We start from the raw sequence: 16,569 nt of genomic DNA, 5'->3' as shown, positions 1-16,569 counted from the left end.
CTTTTGACTCCCCCAAAACTAGCCTCCTGTTGACCAGAAGAAGCCTTACCAATCACATAAACAGTCGATTCACACATATTTTGTGTTATATGTATTATATATACACTGTATTCTTACAGTAAAGTAAGCTGGAGAAAAGAAAGTGCTGTTAAAAAAATCATTAGAAGAGAAAATATATTTACAGTGCTATACTATTTAAAAAAACTCCGTGGACCCACGGAGTTCAAAACCATGTTGTTCAGCAGTCATCTGTTTTGGTTTTTTTCTTCACATTTTGTTTTTTTGTTGGAAACAATTCTGTGGTTCAGATGCTCTAGGGCTCCTTTCTCTTTCATTTTGGTGGAGCCACCAAGCAAGAGGGAAATCACCACTGGGCCCGAGAGCCCGCAGAGGGGTGGGGTCGGGAGCTGGAGGGACAGACCAGCCCAGACAAGGAGAGGTGGGTGGAGGGGTGCGGGCGGGGTGGAGGGCGGGGTGGCAGGACGGTCCCCGGTTTTGCTTGGGCTGAGAAGCAGGGAAGGGCCAGCCCCGCGGCGGGCGGTGTCTCCATTGATTCGCCCAGGATATAACACCCCGTGGAGCTTCGACATTTCCTGAGCTGAGCTGGGAGGAGGAAGAAGTTTCCGTGATGAGTGAGTCTAGCTTCGTTTGGGCGGCGGGGGGGGGGGGGGGGGGGGGGGATTGGCTCGTAGGCTTCCCGGTCCCCAACCCAGGGCGGGCCAGAGAGGTCGCTTCTTTCCCTCACTCCCTCCACTTACTAACTAGTTGACTCATTCTCTGTCTCTCTCCCCTTTTCGGCTCCGCAGAAGGGATGGTGGCGGGTGCTGTCTTGGGAGGAGGTGAGTTGCCCGGATCCTCTCCGTCGCCAGGGAGGGCACTTCGGAGATGTGGCGCTGCTCCAGCTGGGAGGGCGACCCGCCACCCCTCCGCTCCCGGGACTGCCCGGGTGAACCTTAGGACCGGAGAGCCCCCCCGCTCACAGTACTCGCCCTTAAGAGGACACCTGATCGGGACCTGGCTGCTCCCCTAGTCCTTCCGTATACGGAGCATGTAGAGATTTCCTTTGACCGGGGTCGGGGGTGGGGTGACTACTGGAAACTGCAATGGTGTATCTCGCACCCCACATTTACACACACACACACACACACACACACAAAGAGGCCCAGTGAGGGGCAGTGACGTCCCCGGGGTCGCGCAGCAAGCTAGAGACCCAAACGGGGCCTGCCTGGGCCTCCTGTGACACCTTCGCCCCCACCTGGCTCCACATCCCCCACTTTTTTCTTTGCCTTGGGACCCCCTCCGAGCGGTCTCCCGCATGCTCAGCGCAGACAGGCCCCCGAAACTGCCAAGGGGCTCCGGAGCGGTCCCTTGCCCTGGGCCCACGCGGCAACCCAGCTCCTCTTCCCCGCAGTAGCGGTCGTGGCGGCCGTGCCCGTCGTGCTGAGCGCCGCGGGCTTCACCGGGGCCGGAATCACCGCCTCTTCAATAGCGGCCAAGATGATGTCCGCGACTGCCATCGCCAACGGGGGCGGGGTCCCCGCCGGCAGCCTGGTGGCCACGCTGCAGTCCGTGGGTTTGTTGGGGGACAGGTGGGGGGAGGGGCGGGAGAGGAGCGGGGGAAGGGGAGCAGAGGCTAAGCCTGAGGGACAGGCTGTCCTCTCCCTCCGCATTCCCGGTCCTTTGACTCTCCCTGACTGCCCTCTTTCTGGCTCCTTCTGAGTGAGGTCTGGTAGGAGTGGAGGGCTAAGGGAGCTCTGGGAGGGAGAAGAAGGGAAGGAGCCCAGGGCTCCGGGTACAGCCCCGCCCAGATCTGACACCTGGGTGGCCTAGGAGGGTCCCTTCCCCTCTGGGCCTCAGTGGCCTCCTGGGTAAGGTGAGGGGACCTGTCACAATCAGGGTCTGTGGCTGACTGTCCTCTGTCTCTCACTTCATCCAGCGTCTTCTGCCCAAAGTGGAGCCCTGGGGGTTTCAGAACCTAGAGGAGGGATCCAGGTTCCCGGGCCTCAGACCTCCAGGGGGGTGGGGGCCACTGGCCACTGCATGTGCCCATGCTCACCCTCTGTCTCTTCCTCAGGGGCAGCTGGACTCTCCACGTCATCCAAAATCCTCCTGGGCTCTGTTGGGTCAGCTTTCGGAGGCTGGTTTGGACGTTCAAAAAAGGCACCTCCCTCTCCCCCAGAAGAAGCCGAGGCTGAAGAGAAAGAGCCAGAAGAAAATGAGCCAGAAGAAAAAGAATCCCAAGTTGAACCTCCAAAACCCCCAGTGGGGTCAGAGAAGCATGAGAAATAAAGATCATGTGCAGACACACCTCCCTGACTGTACTGGGATCTGGCTGAGCCTTATTTATTTATTTATTTATTTATTTATTTATTTATTTTCTTAGAGGTGGGGGAGAGGCAAAGAGCAAATCTTAAGCCTTGATCTCACAACCCTGAGATCAAGAGTCAACTGCTTAACTGAGTGAGCCACCCAGGCGCCCCTGGCTGAGCCTTTCGATGAGCACCCCTGCCCCCAGGTGTCAGAATGGGAACATTTCTTTTCTTGGGCAGGTAAGATTCCTGAGAAGAAGCCTCCTCCCTTTGTTCTGGGTGTTGTAACCTGGCTGCCGCGCTCTGGGCGCCTATCGGCGAAGAACGGGGGTCTCTACACTTGGATGGGAACTCTTCATTTTTTAGTACGAAGCTCCCGCTCTCAGCTGCATCAGGTGCCCCTTGTCCCAGAGACCCAAACCTTCCAAAAATAAAGTGCCAGTTGTCTGCTGGAGGGGACCCCCGGGATCTGCCTCGTTCTTAAACAGATATCCAACAGACTTGTGCTGGTCCACCCCAATGCCTCCCTCCAGGAGTGGGGCCCTTGGGGTCCTCCGGAGGAGAGCTGTCTCTTTCTCCCCTTCTCCACTGACAACTTAAGATTCAGCTCTCCTGGGACTGCTCAGTGAAACCATGTGTCCATGTGACTTCTGCCTCCCAAAGTCGTGTTCCTGTCATCTCTCGCCTTCTCTTTGCCCAAGTGGTGCTAAGCCTCTTTAGTCCGTTACTATTATTGTAGTGATGTCTGGAAGAGGACAGCACAGGTAAAGGCAACCCTCTGTCGGACCGATTCCTCTGTTGCTCGACATGAAGATCCCCTACTGTGTTCATTAGACTATGTCAGCTTGCTGTGAAAGAGACCCTCTTGGCTTAAACAAGAGAAGTTTCTTTCCGTTAGTCAGTCAGATGAGTCTCAGCTGGGGGTGGGAGGGTGGGGTAGGGGTGGCTCGGCTCCCGGAGACCCAGGCTGCCAACGTCTTGTTCTGCCTTTCTTTTTTTTTTTTTTTTTAAGATTTTATTTATTTATTTGACAGAGAAAGTGAGAGAGCACAAGCAGGGGGAACAGTAGAGGGAGAGGGAGAAGCAGGCTCCCCACTGAGCAGGGAGCCCGATATGGGACTCGATCCCAGGACCCTGGGATCATGACCTGAACTGAAGGCAGACCCTTAACCATCTGAACCACCCAGGCGCCCCCTTGTTCTGCCTTCCTTAATGTGCTGCTCTCATCTGCAGGTTCAAGATGGTCATTCCCCTGCCTGTAGACGAACTCATGGGAAGGAGACCAGGGGGAAAGGCGGGCCCACCTGCTCCCTTTAACTGCATGCCCAGCGAATGGCATCCTTCATTCTGTTCATCTTCCACTGGCCAGAACCCAGTCTGGATATACTGGAAATGCAGTCCTTCCGTGGGGAGCATGCACCTAGCCAAAAATCAGGGCAAATTTCTTATGTTATAGTGTAGAGCAGAAGTCCAGGCAGGCTTCACCGAGTTGTCTGCTTAGGGTTTTACAAGACCAAAATCAACTGTTCAGCCAGATGGGGCTCGCATTCGGAGCCCATGGTAAGAATCTTCAAATCCCCCTCCCACTTCAAATCCTCTGATCCCTTCTCTGTGTTGAGCAGAGAACATTCTCTGCCTTTAAAGGGCTCATAGGATGAGCTGAGCTTTGACACACCCGCATTATCTCCGTTATATAACTGAACATAATTATGGAAGTGGTATCTTATCACGTTCACAGGACCCACCACACCCTAAGGGCGGGACAGTATGTGAGACTGAGGGTCACTGGGCACCATGCTTAGAAATCCACCTACTCCAAGGGGAGGGGGTGGGGCGATGGGTTAGCCTGGTGATGGGTATTAAAGAAGGCATGATCTGCGTGGAGCACTGGGTGTTATGCACAATGGCTCATGGAACACTACATCAAAAACTAATGATGTAATGTATGGTGATTAACATACCAATAAGAAATTAAAAAAAAAAAAGAAAGAAAGACATCCACCTACTCCAGAGGCCAAACCTGACAGCCAAAGGGGAAGAAGGAGGTCAGCATAAAACAGGCCCCCTGGGACCTGGGAGTGGAGCGAAGGAGGTCAGGGCACAGAGCCCAGAACAATGGGTCTTGCTTAGTGGTCTGCTGGGCCTCGGCAGGGAGTGAGCCAACCTGTCCAACCTTCCAGATCCAGGGCAGACCCATGTGCCCTGGTGGAGACCTGGACCTCCAGTTAAAGCAGGGGCATTGACCTTCAACCCCAAGGAGGCCTTCAGAAGTTCTAATGAAGGCCTTGAAGTTGGAGGCATTATTTTGGGAATGTGTGTGTTTTGGTGGGGAGAGGCTTCACAGCCCTTATCAGATTCTCCGAGGCATCAAAGAAAGAAAAGAAAGAAAAAGAACCAAATATTGAATTACTACCCTAAGGGGTGATTCCTATGGCTAGGTAGCAACCATGCTTCAGTGACCCAACAAGACACCACTGGCGGACATGGATGAGTCGCTTAACTTTTTTCAATGTCCATAGCTCCACACTCCTACGTTTGGTTGTTGTTGGAAACCAAGATCTTGTCAGGTTGCTGACAGCACCTAGGACAGAGCGTGCAGGGATGCAGGTCTGCCATTGGGTCGATATCAGGTTGGAAACCCTTGTCTCTCCACAACCCTCAGGATAGCACCCAAACTTCTCTTCCCCAACATGCCTGCTATGGTATGAATGTTTGTGTACCCCAAAATTCAGGGTACAGTCCTAACTCCCAAGATGATGGTATCAGGAGGTGGGACCTTCGGGAGATGCTGAGATCATGAGGGTGGAGCCTTCCTGGGTGGGATTAGTACCCTTCCAAAGGAGGCCAGAGGGAGCTCTTGCCCTTCCGTGACGTGAGGGCACAGCAAAAAGGGGCCCTCGAAGAAACACCTTCTCACCAGCAACCTGGGGCTGCCAGTGCCTTGATCTCTGACTTCCCAGCTTCCGGAACTGTGAGAAATACATTTCTGTTACTTATAAACCACCCAGTTTATAGGCTTTTTCTTATAGCAGACTAAGACTTTCTGTGCCTTCTGCTGGGCCCCGGAGCCCTGGGCTGGTCTCTGGCATGGCACTTACCAGAGCACAGCATCGCTGTCTACCTGTTGGTCCATGCCCCCAGCAGATTCTCTCAGCTGTCTAGGAAAAGTCCAAGTTCCCCAGCAAGTTCCCCAGCACCTGGCCAGGCCTGACCCACAGCATGTGCTCCAAGAGTTGTGGAAAGGAGGAGCAAATCGGTACATAAGCCAAATTTCTGATGCTCCGAGTTGGAAGCCATCCGAGTGAAGAGAAGTTTCTCTAAGATCTTGTTCTGGGAGGAGGACATTTAGGGACTAGGGCCCTGAATTAGAAAGGTCGGAGCCCCCGGCAAACTAGATTTCCCTTCTAGCTGCTGAGGACAACAGCAAGGGCTGGACAGTGGACTTTAACTTGAGGATGGAACAGTGACTCATGGGGCCTGGGGCTTCTGAGTCAGGCCACTTAGGACAGAGCCATTAGACCTGCAGCTTGGAGGGATGCCCTCGCCCGCCGGCCCGGGAGCCCCACACGGTTCCTGACTGCCCAGGAACTGAGCCAAACACCCACCCTGGCTGAGATCTTTGAGGTCATTTAGACCAACTCCCCACGCTGAGAGGGACAAATGAAGGCCAGAGAGGAGGTGGCCTGCCCTAAGTCACACACAGTCACAAGCTGGGCAGGGGCAGCCACCGGTCTGCACATTTTGGCCCATCCCAGCCGACTGCACCCCTACGCCATGTCACTCTGACCACAAGACTGGGAAAGAGGAGGGACCCGACCCTCTGACTTCAAGCAGAAAGGAAGGGATTCAGGAGGGGCTGCAACAACAATTTTTATTCCTTATTTTCCTCAGGGTACAGTTGTCACCCAGGGTTGGTCCCTCCCTGCATCGGGCCGGCCGGGGGCGGCAGGGTTCTTCTCTGCAGGCGGAGAGGCTGGAAACTATTACAGGCCCACCATGCGGGACACGAGCGCTGTCCCCGCGGAGCCCAGGACGATTTTGGATGACAGTGAGAGTCCAGCGGCTCCTGGGGGAGAAGCAGAGTGGGAAGGAGCCGAGCTTTTCAGAGCTGCAGAACTGGGCCAGCTCCGTGGGACAAAACCGTGAGGTCAAAGATGCCAGGGCCCCTCGGGAGGGTTCGAGGCCCTGGAACCCCAGTCAGCACCCTCCTGTTGCCCAAAGCCCTCAGGATCTCTGCGTTGGGAGGACAGGGGCCTGCAGCCCTGGGGCATGCGCTCCAGTGGAGAAAGCCAGAACCGGGAGCGGTCACTCTCCAGGGAAGAAGGCTGAGCCCAGGTGGGGCGGACATCCCTGAGGCACCCAGCCAAGCCGCTGCGGGTAGCCAGCCTGAAGCCTGCACGCCCCGGGCCAGGGTTCCGTCCTTCCCTCCTGCACCTCCCAGAGAAAACCTGGAGGGTGACACTTAGGGACAGAGACTGAGGGTGGGTGAGGCTAAGATCTGGGCCGGGTCCTGAGGCTCTTGTCCTCCTCACACTGCACAGCAAGCCCCGCCGGGGACGCTTACCCACGGACTGCAGCGTGGCCACCAGGCTGCCGGCGGCGACCCCGCCCCCATTGGCGATGGCAGCCGCGGACATCATCTTGGCCGCTAGCGAGGAGGCAGTGATTCCGGCCCCGGTGAAGCCCACTGCCCCCAGCACAAGGGGCACAGCAGCCACGGACAGGGCTGTGGGAGGAGGAGTTGGGTTAAGAGGAGGGCTCAGGGGAAGGGACCCCCCCCCCCACAACTCAATCAGGCTCAGGGGGCTTCAGCCAGGGTGGGGGGCAGGCAAGGGGGTGAACTCTGAGCTCAGAAGAGACTGTGGACATGGCCCATTTCTCAGAGAGGAAACAAGAGCTTGGAAGAGTTCAAAGACACACCCAAGGTCACACAGTGAATGTCCCCTGTGAGAGGAGATGGGGCCCCTGCTGGGACTGCCTCCACTGTACAGTTTCCATGACACCCGTGGGTCCAAGCTCCTTGCTTCTTGTTTCCTGTTCCTGGCTTCCTGACCATCTCCATGATTCACCTCCTCCCCACCATCTGCGCAAGGCCTGGACAAGAACGGTTGCTCCCAGGCTTGGGGGGGGGCAGATAAGGACTTGGACCCCTTCCCTGCAGAGACTCACCTCCTCCTATCACAGCTGCTGCAGCCTGGGCTAGAAACCAAAAGAACATTCTGTGAGTGGATCCACACTGCCCTCTCCCTGGCTCCCTGAACCTACAGCCCACCCAGGGGGAGGGCGCTGCCCACGTTGAGAGACGGGAAGAAATGACCTCACCTGAGGCCTCCCTGCTTCATTCAGACATGGGGGATTTCTGGGAAAGGGGACCCTGCAGCCCTGAGCTTGGCAAGGATTGCTAGGGAGGCTGATTCCAGACTTGAATGATTGTCCCACATGGATTTGCATGCTTTTTTAACCTGGAGTTATCTGGAGACAGGGTTTGAGGTCCTCGTTCCAGAAAACCCAGTTATCACATAGAGTGTTTGCTTTGTTTTTTTCAATCTGTCTGTGGATTGGTCGATGGGGGGCTGTTTGTGGGGAGAGCAGAAATGAATCTTTCTCTTTCTCTCTGCCATCCAAACCTGATTTGTTTAAAATAAACAAAACAAAACAAAAACAAACACACCCCTACAGATGTGGCAAAACAGGCATGCTGCCCTGCATCCCTTCCTGGGTAAACGAGGGATACTTGGCAGAGTGGGTTAGGGCTTGGTGGTGTTGGTCGAGGCGAAGGAACGGGATGCCACGCTCTCTGAACAATGATATCTGTTCAGGGTCAATGTTCTCTCAGTGGGAGATTATATAACTTTCTCCTACTGTCCGGCAAATCTTTTCAGACTGCCATAAGCCTTCATGGAGAGAGATGTGCTTCATTTCGCACTGCCTGGCAAGTCAGGGCAAGCACTGTTGAACACCTGAACAGTACTTGAGATGAGTCAAGGTCAGACCTGTTGCCCCCTCCTCTGGGAAGCTGCCCCAGAGGCGTCCAATCAGAACTCAGCATCGCCCCCCTGTGGCTGCAGCCCCTCAGTGCGCCAAGGCGCTGAGACCCTTTAGGTGTTCATGGGCCTGGCTCTCCAACCCGGTGGGTCCCTAGGAGGCAGGCACAGGTCTTGGTCCGCTGGAGCCATAGGCGCCAGGCCTGCAAAAGAGTGCAGGAATGAACTCTGCCAGCTCCCCAGGAAGAGAGCCTTGGGGTGATAGGAAAGGAAGTTAAAAGGTGAAAGCCAAACCCTGAGTGACCAGAGGGGCCACCTGGGTAGGGTGCTGGAGTCAGAGACTCAAGAATCAAGAGCCCGGTTAGAAGGTATTGGCTGCTGCTGGACATTATGGTTTGGCAGGAAAGGTGACACCAGGCTGGCCGGCAGCTTGGCCTATCTGCGTCCCGATGTGCACAGAAGGCTCATGGGAAAGGGATGCTGTTCAGTGGCTAGCCTGCTGTGGGGCTTCCCCAGGTGTCATCCATGGGAGGGTGGTCTGGTCTTTCTGGGCTATTCAGAACCTGCCCTGCCCTGAGGCCTCCTCCCTACACCAGGTTCTCTGCATTTTAGTTCTACTTCCGGTCCCAGGCTTGGGAGAAATCCCACCTCCCTGCCCAAGGCCCTAAGGTCCCTCCTTCTTCCGGGGTTGTTATGGGATTAAGGCAACCGATAAATGTCAAGTGCTAAGCATAGTGACTAGTACGACAGAGCATTGGATAAAATCTGGCTATCCGGATTATTTTAAGGATTGCTTATCATAAGCTCAGGAATCCTTGTATTTCTGGTAAACAGGAAGGACTGCGGGCTGCAGCCCAGGCCCTGACTTCCTTGTCACGCTTGCACGTATTGGAGTACCCAGGGCCAGTTACCTCCAACCTTGGAAACAGTCAAGTTCACCACAGGGGATCCCAGCAGGCTGGAGGCTTTCAGCGTCCCCAGCAGGGATCCCAGGGAAGCTGTGGCCTGGCTCAGAGCGGCTGTGGATGACAGGGTGAGTCCTGAGAAAGAAGAGAGGGTGAGTGCACAGGGTTGGAGGACCCGTCCTCCCCATTCCATACTATGCTGCTGTTTGTGCTGGGGAAGGAGGGAGGGCCCTGGGTGTCTGCACCAGGAGAGCGACAGCTAAGTGGCAGTGTTTGCAACAATTGGAAGCTAGTACTAAATACTCACCTAGTGACCCTGACAATTTCATAAACATAGTTCTCATGGTGGAAAAAGCAATACAATGAGGTCGGCAGCACACTATTCTATACATAAATTAAAACACGTGCAAACAGAAAGCCAACACCCATTTTGCAAAAATACATATGAAAAACAGATACCCATTAAGCATATCAGAAAGGTTGACCTTGACGGCGGGAGTTATTGCGGCCTGGGGGGGTGGGGGGGTTAAAAAAGAAAACCACAGGCCCAAAATGGCGTCACTTCCGTTAAGGCCCCAAGTGTAAACCGAGACTTAATAGCTAACCTGACTGCAGTTTCAGTCCCCCAGGACTATAACCCTTAACCAGTCAACATGGGACTTCCCAGAGAGCACTAGGCAATTTACCGTGGGGCCCCTTCCATTCCCCTTAGGAGGGTGACCTTGCCTAAAACAATGGTTTCTCTCCTAATAATTTCTTTTTTTCTGTTCTCTACCTTTTAAAAACTTGAATTTTCTGTAGCCCTTTGGAGCTCCCCTCTCCTTGCTAACTGGGAAGCTGGCCAAATTCATGAATTGACTACTGACAAAGCCAGTTAGGTATTTAAAATGTACTCAGTTGAATTCTTGTTCTATAACAGAGACAAAAGAGAAGATAAACAGCGAGAATAAATAGCTAAGACTGGAGAGGGCGCTCACACAAACTAATGAAGAAAATGGGCCCCAACTGAAGAATTTTGTCAAAATCAGGACACGTCGGTGAAAACCAAGGAGGTGAAGCTAGAAATGGACTCTGTCCCTCCCCATCCACCTCCTCGCTCCCCACCAGCCCCTCGGTGAGCACTTACCTGCGGACACCACCTCCATGGCTTTGGCTAGGCTCACTGCCATTACCGTGGACCCCATTACCATAGAAACCAGGGAAGACGCCATAGTGGCTACTGGGAAGAATTCCACAGTGCAGAAAGTGACAAGCACCCACCGGAGTCCAATCTGCGGAGAGGGTGGTTCACAAAATTCAACCCAAGAAAATGTGAGGATCTGATTGGCTTTATTCAGCGAATCATGCATGTATCGGGCCGAAAGGACTTCAACACCTCCATTTTGACCTCAGTTTTCCTTTCTAATTGATTAGGTTCCTCTTACAGCTTATCTTTTAACTCAGGCAGGAGCCTGGGGGGGCAAAGCTTCCCACGGTGGGAACCGAAACTACCCCCCCACCCCCCCAGCAATAAGGACCCAAGGCAATGACCTTCACGACCCATCTGCAGTACTCATTGACTTTGTCCCACATTTTCCTTAGGTAAACCTGGCAATATTTTCAGCACTTTGGAGGCAGCCTTTGGGACACTGGTCCACTGTCTTCCCCGTGTTGGCCTCACTGAAATAAATCCCTTTCTTGTTTCACCCCTGCTCGCTCTCTCTCTCTCTCTCTGCCTTTGGATTTTGTCAGCGGCGAGTGGCTGAGCCTGGTGCTCCTGCGCCCTGCACCCTGACCCCTGGTTACGGGGCAGCAGTCCATGCAGCAAGCAGAGAGGTGCTCTGAGAAGCTACGCAAAAATGAAGGCTTTCCTAAGAAGGAGAAGGTGAGGTAAGGCGTTAACAGCAAAAGAAAAGGAAGGATTGTTTCAGGCCAGGACATCAGGGAGAAACAGCTTGTATCACACAGATGGCAGATGACCTCACTAGTGCTGAGCCGGACATGTCAGATGGACTTACAAAAGGTCACCTTCCTGGGAGAGGCTGACATTGTGATGAAGCCTTGGGTGTGCTGTGGGGGGGGGGGGCAAATGACTCCAATGTGGGCTTATTTCTTTTTGAACAGGGTGGAGCTTTGATGGGGGGAGGGGACACCTGAAGTGGGGTGCCCACAACTTTGAAAAAGTTGAGGGGTTCCAGTGGGGACAGAGAGACCGCTCTGAGTTTGTCAGGGCAGCAGGTCTGGAAAGGGTCCTGGAAAGGAGTAAGGTAGGGTAGGAAGTGGCCCTTCTTTCTCCAGGAGGGCTGCTTCCTTCCTCCCACCTCCCAAACCGCAGTGCCAACTTCTTAGCTATTTCTGGGACTTTCTTAAGTTTCCACAGAGCAGTTTATTTTTTTTAACAATTTTTATTTATTTGGCAGAGAGAGAGAGAGAGAGAGAGAGTACAAGCTGGGGGAGCGGCAGAGGGAGAGGGAGAAGCTGGCTCCCCACTGAGCAGGGAGCCCGATGCGGGGCTCGGTCCCAGGACCCTGGGATCATGACCTGAGCCGAAGGCAGACGCTTAACCAACTGAGCCACCCAGGTGTCCCTCCAGAGAGCAGTTTAAAAGGCACCAGAATTAGGAAATAAGAACCAATTATGTTTTAAGGTACACACTATCAAGTTTCTCTGGGTTCCTATTCTCATGCCATCCCCCCGGCGAGGGAAACAAAGGCTAGAAAAACGTAGCTTAAATTAAATCTCCTTACAGCTTGTAGCTCACTGATCGATACCTGAAATGTGCAGCATGACCTGACTCCAGGAATTCATAGCTGCCTCAATGCCTTAATGTTTGTTTTATTAGGACTAAAAGTAACCCTAGCTTAACAGCAGCTAGTCCCTCGAGGTCCTGAAAGCCTTGCTTCCAAACTCCTTAGACTTACACTATCCCTAACCCCCAATAATTAAAAAGTATATAATAATCAGTCACTCCTCCCAATCCCAGTGCAGCTCTTCCTGCCTATGGGTCCTGTCCCTGTGCTATAATAAAAACACCTTTTTGCACCGTAAAACGTCTCAAGACTTCTTTCTTGACCGGTGGGCTCAACGATCCCCCATCATCCTCACTTAAGAGAATGAGAACAAAGAGATTACTATCCCCCTTTTATAGATGAGGAAAGCCCTCTGGCACAGAGGGGGCAAGTGATTTGCCCCAAGTCCAGCTGCTTCCAAAGCCTGGGCTTGGAATGACTCCGATTTGGTTCCTCCTGACATTTGTCTTTTTCCTCTGCCCAGCCCACTTCCACCCAGGCTTGAACAAGGCTTATCGTTCCAGAGTCCCAAGGCCAAAGGACAGGTACGGGCTAGAGTTCCCTTCCCTCCCTCCTGACCGACCTCATGAAAAACAAAGAGCCTTCTGGGAGCAGATTCACATGGGCTTCCCTTGCATGCACTGAGCCCACCACCCACCAGAGAGAGAGCAGCCTCTGCCCACCCACCCCTCCTTGTCTTACCCAGAAGCAAATTTTCTATGTAGTGGACTCCAGGGTCTGAGTTTGGATTTATTTTCCAGAAGATCTGACTCTGGATATTTATAACAACTCCCTCTTTGGAGCACAGCCAATGAGATAGGTTTTGTTTACTGCAAACTGGAAACCGAAACTGGAAACCGAAACAAGAATTTTTACTCGGGTTTTGGGGCTGGCCAAGTAATAGAAATTGACCAGGTGGGGCGCCTGGGTGGCTCAGTTGGTTAAGCATCTGCCTTCGGCTCAGGTCATGATCCCAGGGTCTTGGGATCGAGCCCCGCATCGGGCTCCCTGCTCGGTGGGAAGCCTGCTTTCCCTCTCCCACTCCCCCTGCTTGTGATCCCTATGGCGATGTCTCTCTCTGTCAAAAAATAATATCCTTAAAAAAGAAAAAGAAATTGACCTGGTGGGGGCAGGGGGGTGGTGGACTGGATGTAGAGAGCAAGATGAGTCACTCATGTCAAGCAGTAATGTCAGCCCCCAAGGGTGTTGTCTCTTAAGACCAGACGTCACCAAAAACCAGCACAGGCTGATGACACATCCAGAACTGAGAACTAGCAGAGCCAGAAGTCTGCCAGGGTCCAAGACTGATTAAATCCCTTGAAAAGGGGAGGAATTTTTTTTTTTTTTTTTTTGACGGAGAGAGACACAGCAAAAGAGGGAACACAAGCAGGGGGAGTGGGAGAGGGAGAAGCCGACTTCCCGCCGAGCAGGGAGCCCAATGCGGGGCTCGAACCCAGGACCCCGGGATCATGACCTGAGCCGAAGGCAGACGCTTAATGACTGAGCCACTCAGGTGCCCCAAAAAGGGGAGGATATTTGTAGCAAACTGGGTACACCCTCTTTTTCTTTTTTTTTTTTTTTAAGATCATTTATTTGAGAGCAAGAAAGCACAGGAGCACAAGAGGACAAATGCAGGGAAGGGCAGAGGGAGACAGAGAAAGAATTCTCAAGCAGACACCCAGCTGAGCGTGGAGCCCGACACAGGGCTCCATGTGGGGCTTGATGTGGGGTTTGATCCCACAGCCCTGAGATCGTGACCTAAGCCAAAACCAAGAGTCAGAGGCTCAACCCACTGAGCCACCCAGGCGCCCCTTGTTCATTAACTTTTTACCTCTTGTTCTATCTTGTTTGTTGTATCTTATACTTTGCTTTGTGTTCCGTGTTAAGAAGCCAAAGTGACCACATAGTTAAATGTCATTGAGTTTGGAACCCTGAACCTACTTCATAATTGTGTTAACTTTGCTTTGTAATTGAATAAAGTTGGCATTGTGGAAAGACACACTCATGTGTGTGCCTTCATAGTGTACTTGTGACATGGAAGTTCTAGGCAAGGGTTTTATTTTATTTATTTTTAAAAAAATTTCATTTATTTATTTGACAGAGAGAGAGAGAGACAGACAGCAAGAGAAGGAACACAAGCAGGGGGAGCAGCAGAGGGAGAGGGAGAAGCAGACTCCCTGCTGAGCAGGGAGCCCGAAGCGGGACTCAATCCCTGGACCGGATCATGACCGGAGCCGAAGGCAGACGCTTAACCCACTGAGTCACCCAGGTGCCCCAGGCAAGGGATTTATTGGGGCTTATGCTCGAGCAACAAGGAGACACCACGAAAGAAAGGATCCTTCAGGATGAACAAAGGCCAAGGAAAGTTTTTAAAGAGGCCAAGGTGGGAAAGGAGTGACATCTAAGCATGTAGTGGGGAGAGATACAAGAAGTTGCATATGCAAGTGCACTGGACAGAACATGCTTTGTCATGCATCGTGTGTCTCATGAGCATGTTAAATCTCCACCCTTGGGTGTGATTTTTAGTATTATAATGAGGGAAAAAGTTGGTGGAAAGTCAGCGTTGGGGTCAACCTCGGTGCAGACTGGTTTGGTTGGGTCTTCGCCAGCTTCCTAGTCGAGTCCCCTCTTTGGTGGGCATCCTGCTTCCACATTCCTGCAAGATATGCTGCTCAAGGGGCATAGGGTTCCTGCTATCCAGGAACGCGGGGCGTCAGGATCGAGGGGACCCAAATCCAGTCCCTGTGCTGTCTCAAAACCATTGCCACTTTGAAGGCCTCCCTTCTCTTCCGCATTGAATTGTTTGAAAGGAAGGTAATCTCTACATAAGAAACCCTTACCTACAACACAGAGCAAACTACGTTAACATTCCTGCCTGTAACTCTCAAACACAATCTAAAGCTTAAACTGTACCCAAGGTAAGAATCGATATTGTTTAAAGCTCTATAAGGAACTTAAAAAATGCAACTGATACCAACCCCAAAGCAGGTGACAACCCAGTGACCGCAACCAGGGACTCGGTCAAGGCAGAACAGATAACCCCGCAGTTAGAGCCTACAATCTTCTCTCAAGAATTATAATCAGGGAGGATGTGGAGGGAGGCATATGGAGGCATGGCATTTAAAAATAGTGAATTATTCTACCTACTGAGGTGGTGAAAAGAAGAGGAGGCTGAGAATTCTTCTAGCCCTGACAGCAGACAGGGGACCCCCTGGGATGGATCCAGGTATTTGACTTGCTTCAGAAGACTCTGGAAGCTACCTATTGCCCAGTATTTTCCACTGCGGTCCCAGAGAGCCTTAGACTGTATCCCCACCTGCTGGACACCAAGGAGATCAACAACCCTGTCTCAGCTTTTTCTTTACAACATACTAAAACTTCACTAATACTCCACTTTTATTCCAAGATTAAATTCTTCCTTCTCGGGCGCCTGGGAGTCTGCTTCTCCCTCTGACCCTCTTCCCTCTCGTGCTCTCTATCTCTCATTCTCTCTCTCAAATAGATAAATAAAATCTTAAAAAAAAAAAAAAAAAAAAAAAAAAGAATTATAATCAAACTTTGATCTCATGTGCTTAATCTTTGAGGCTGATTTCTCCTTCCTTTCACCTTTAAAATTCCTCCCCTGCATGGAGGTGGTAAGATGGTCGGTTGTCTGGGACATTAGCCCGCCATCTTCTTGGCTAGTGGGCTTTCTCAAATAAATTGTATGCCTTGCTTCAACAACCTGTCACTCAACTTATTGGACGGTCCTGAGGTGAGCAGCTTGATCACGGGTTTAGTAACCCTTTCAGGGGTACAGAGGAGGGTCTTAGTGTCCCTGCAGAGGTTGTTTCTTAAGTAACTTTTATTTAAAATAGTCAATATATCCACATGGCACATTTTGCGGCAGCCTGACTTTGGTCCCAGTCAAGGGAAAAATCAAGTTATCATAGAGAGGATCTGGTCACTGTATCCACCACCATCAGCTAATATAAAGTGCTTTGTCATTTAATCTGGGGACAGGATGTACTCTGCATACTACAGTTCATAACAAATCTGATCGAAGTTCTAGAACAAAAGGATAAATACTGATTTCTAATAAAGACAAGAAGGTGGTTTTCAGAATAATATTAATCCTTGCAGTGGCCGACGTTCAGTTATTCAGAAAGCCTCTACGGAAGGCTGGTCCATCATGCCAGACACCGATCCAGGCACTGAGACAGCACAAGACCCAAACGAGATCAAAGTACCTGTCCTCACAGTTTACAAGCCAGCAGGAGGGAGGGAGGGGGGATGAAAGCAGATAAAGAACTGTAAAGTCACACAGTCTATTATTTGAAGAAGTACCAAGGCAAAAGGAGGTGGAGGTATGAGCCAGGCAGAATTATGGGGGGAAGTCCTTCCCGGTAGAAGGAACAGAGATGGCAAAGAGCCAGGTATGAGAGGAACAGGGAGGAGGCCAGTGTGGCTACAGCAGGTGGTTGAGAGAGAGAGGTAGGAGCTAAAGTCAGAAGCTGACAGGGAGCCAGGCCATGTGGGGCCTCATAAGCCATTGCAAGGACTTGGTCTTAGTCTCTGAGCAAAACGGGAAAGTCTTGCAGAGGCGGACAGAGAAATGGCACCA

At 52.2% G+C, this 16,569-nt stretch overlaps 2 protein-coding genes and 1 long non-coding RNA gene across 3 annotated transcripts; 2 read left to right on the top strand and 1 right to left on the bottom strand.

The window, feature by feature from the left end:
- The first annotated feature begins 478 nt into the window (after positions 1-478).
- LOC113909522 (interferon alpha-inducible protein 27-like protein 2) lies at positions 479-2,325 on the top strand. The gene is made up of 4 exons (XM_027570799.1): positions 479-632; positions 807-839; positions 1,412-1,573; positions 2,075-2,325. The coding sequence occupies exons 1-4, from the start codon at positions 629-631 to the stop codon at positions 2,287-2,289; spliced, it is 414 nt and encodes a 137-aa protein (XP_027426600.1). The 5' UTR covers positions 479-628; the 3' UTR covers positions 2,290-2,325.
- A 3,836-nt stretch (positions 2,326-6,161) lies between these two features.
- Positions 6,162-12,824, bottom strand: LOC118355916 (interferon alpha-inducible protein 27-like protein 2). The gene is made up of 6 exons (XM_035725986.1): positions 12,669-12,824; positions 10,325-10,469; positions 9,205-9,333; positions 7,479-7,508; positions 6,874-7,035; positions 6,162-6,375 (listed from the first exon to the last, which is right to left on the bottom strand). The coding sequence occupies exons 2-6, from the start codon at positions 10,407-10,409 to the stop codon at positions 6,293-6,295; spliced, it is 489 nt and encodes a 162-aa protein (XP_035581879.1). The 5' UTR covers positions 10,410-10,469; positions 12,669-12,824; the 3' UTR covers positions 6,162-6,292.
- Positions 9,340-11,502, top strand: LOC118356686. Its single transcript, XR_004819892.1, has 2 exons — positions 9,340-10,312; positions 10,930-11,502. It is a non-coding gene; the product is annotated as an uncharacterized LOC118356686 (long non-coding RNA).
- Positions 12,825-16,569: the final 3,745 nt, after the last annotated feature.

The sequence above is a fragment of the Zalophus californianus genome, unplaced genomic scaffold (assembly GCF_009762305.2).
Source record: "Zalophus californianus isolate mZalCal1 unplaced genomic scaffold, mZalCal1.pri.v2 scaffold_34_ctg1, whole genome shotgun sequence".
Classification (NCBI taxonomy): domain Eukaryota; kingdom Metazoa; phylum Chordata; class Mammalia; order Carnivora; family Otariidae; genus Zalophus; species Zalophus californianus.
Note: the sequence above shows the minus strand (reverse complement) of the source record. Positions and strands in the feature narration are given on the sequence as shown.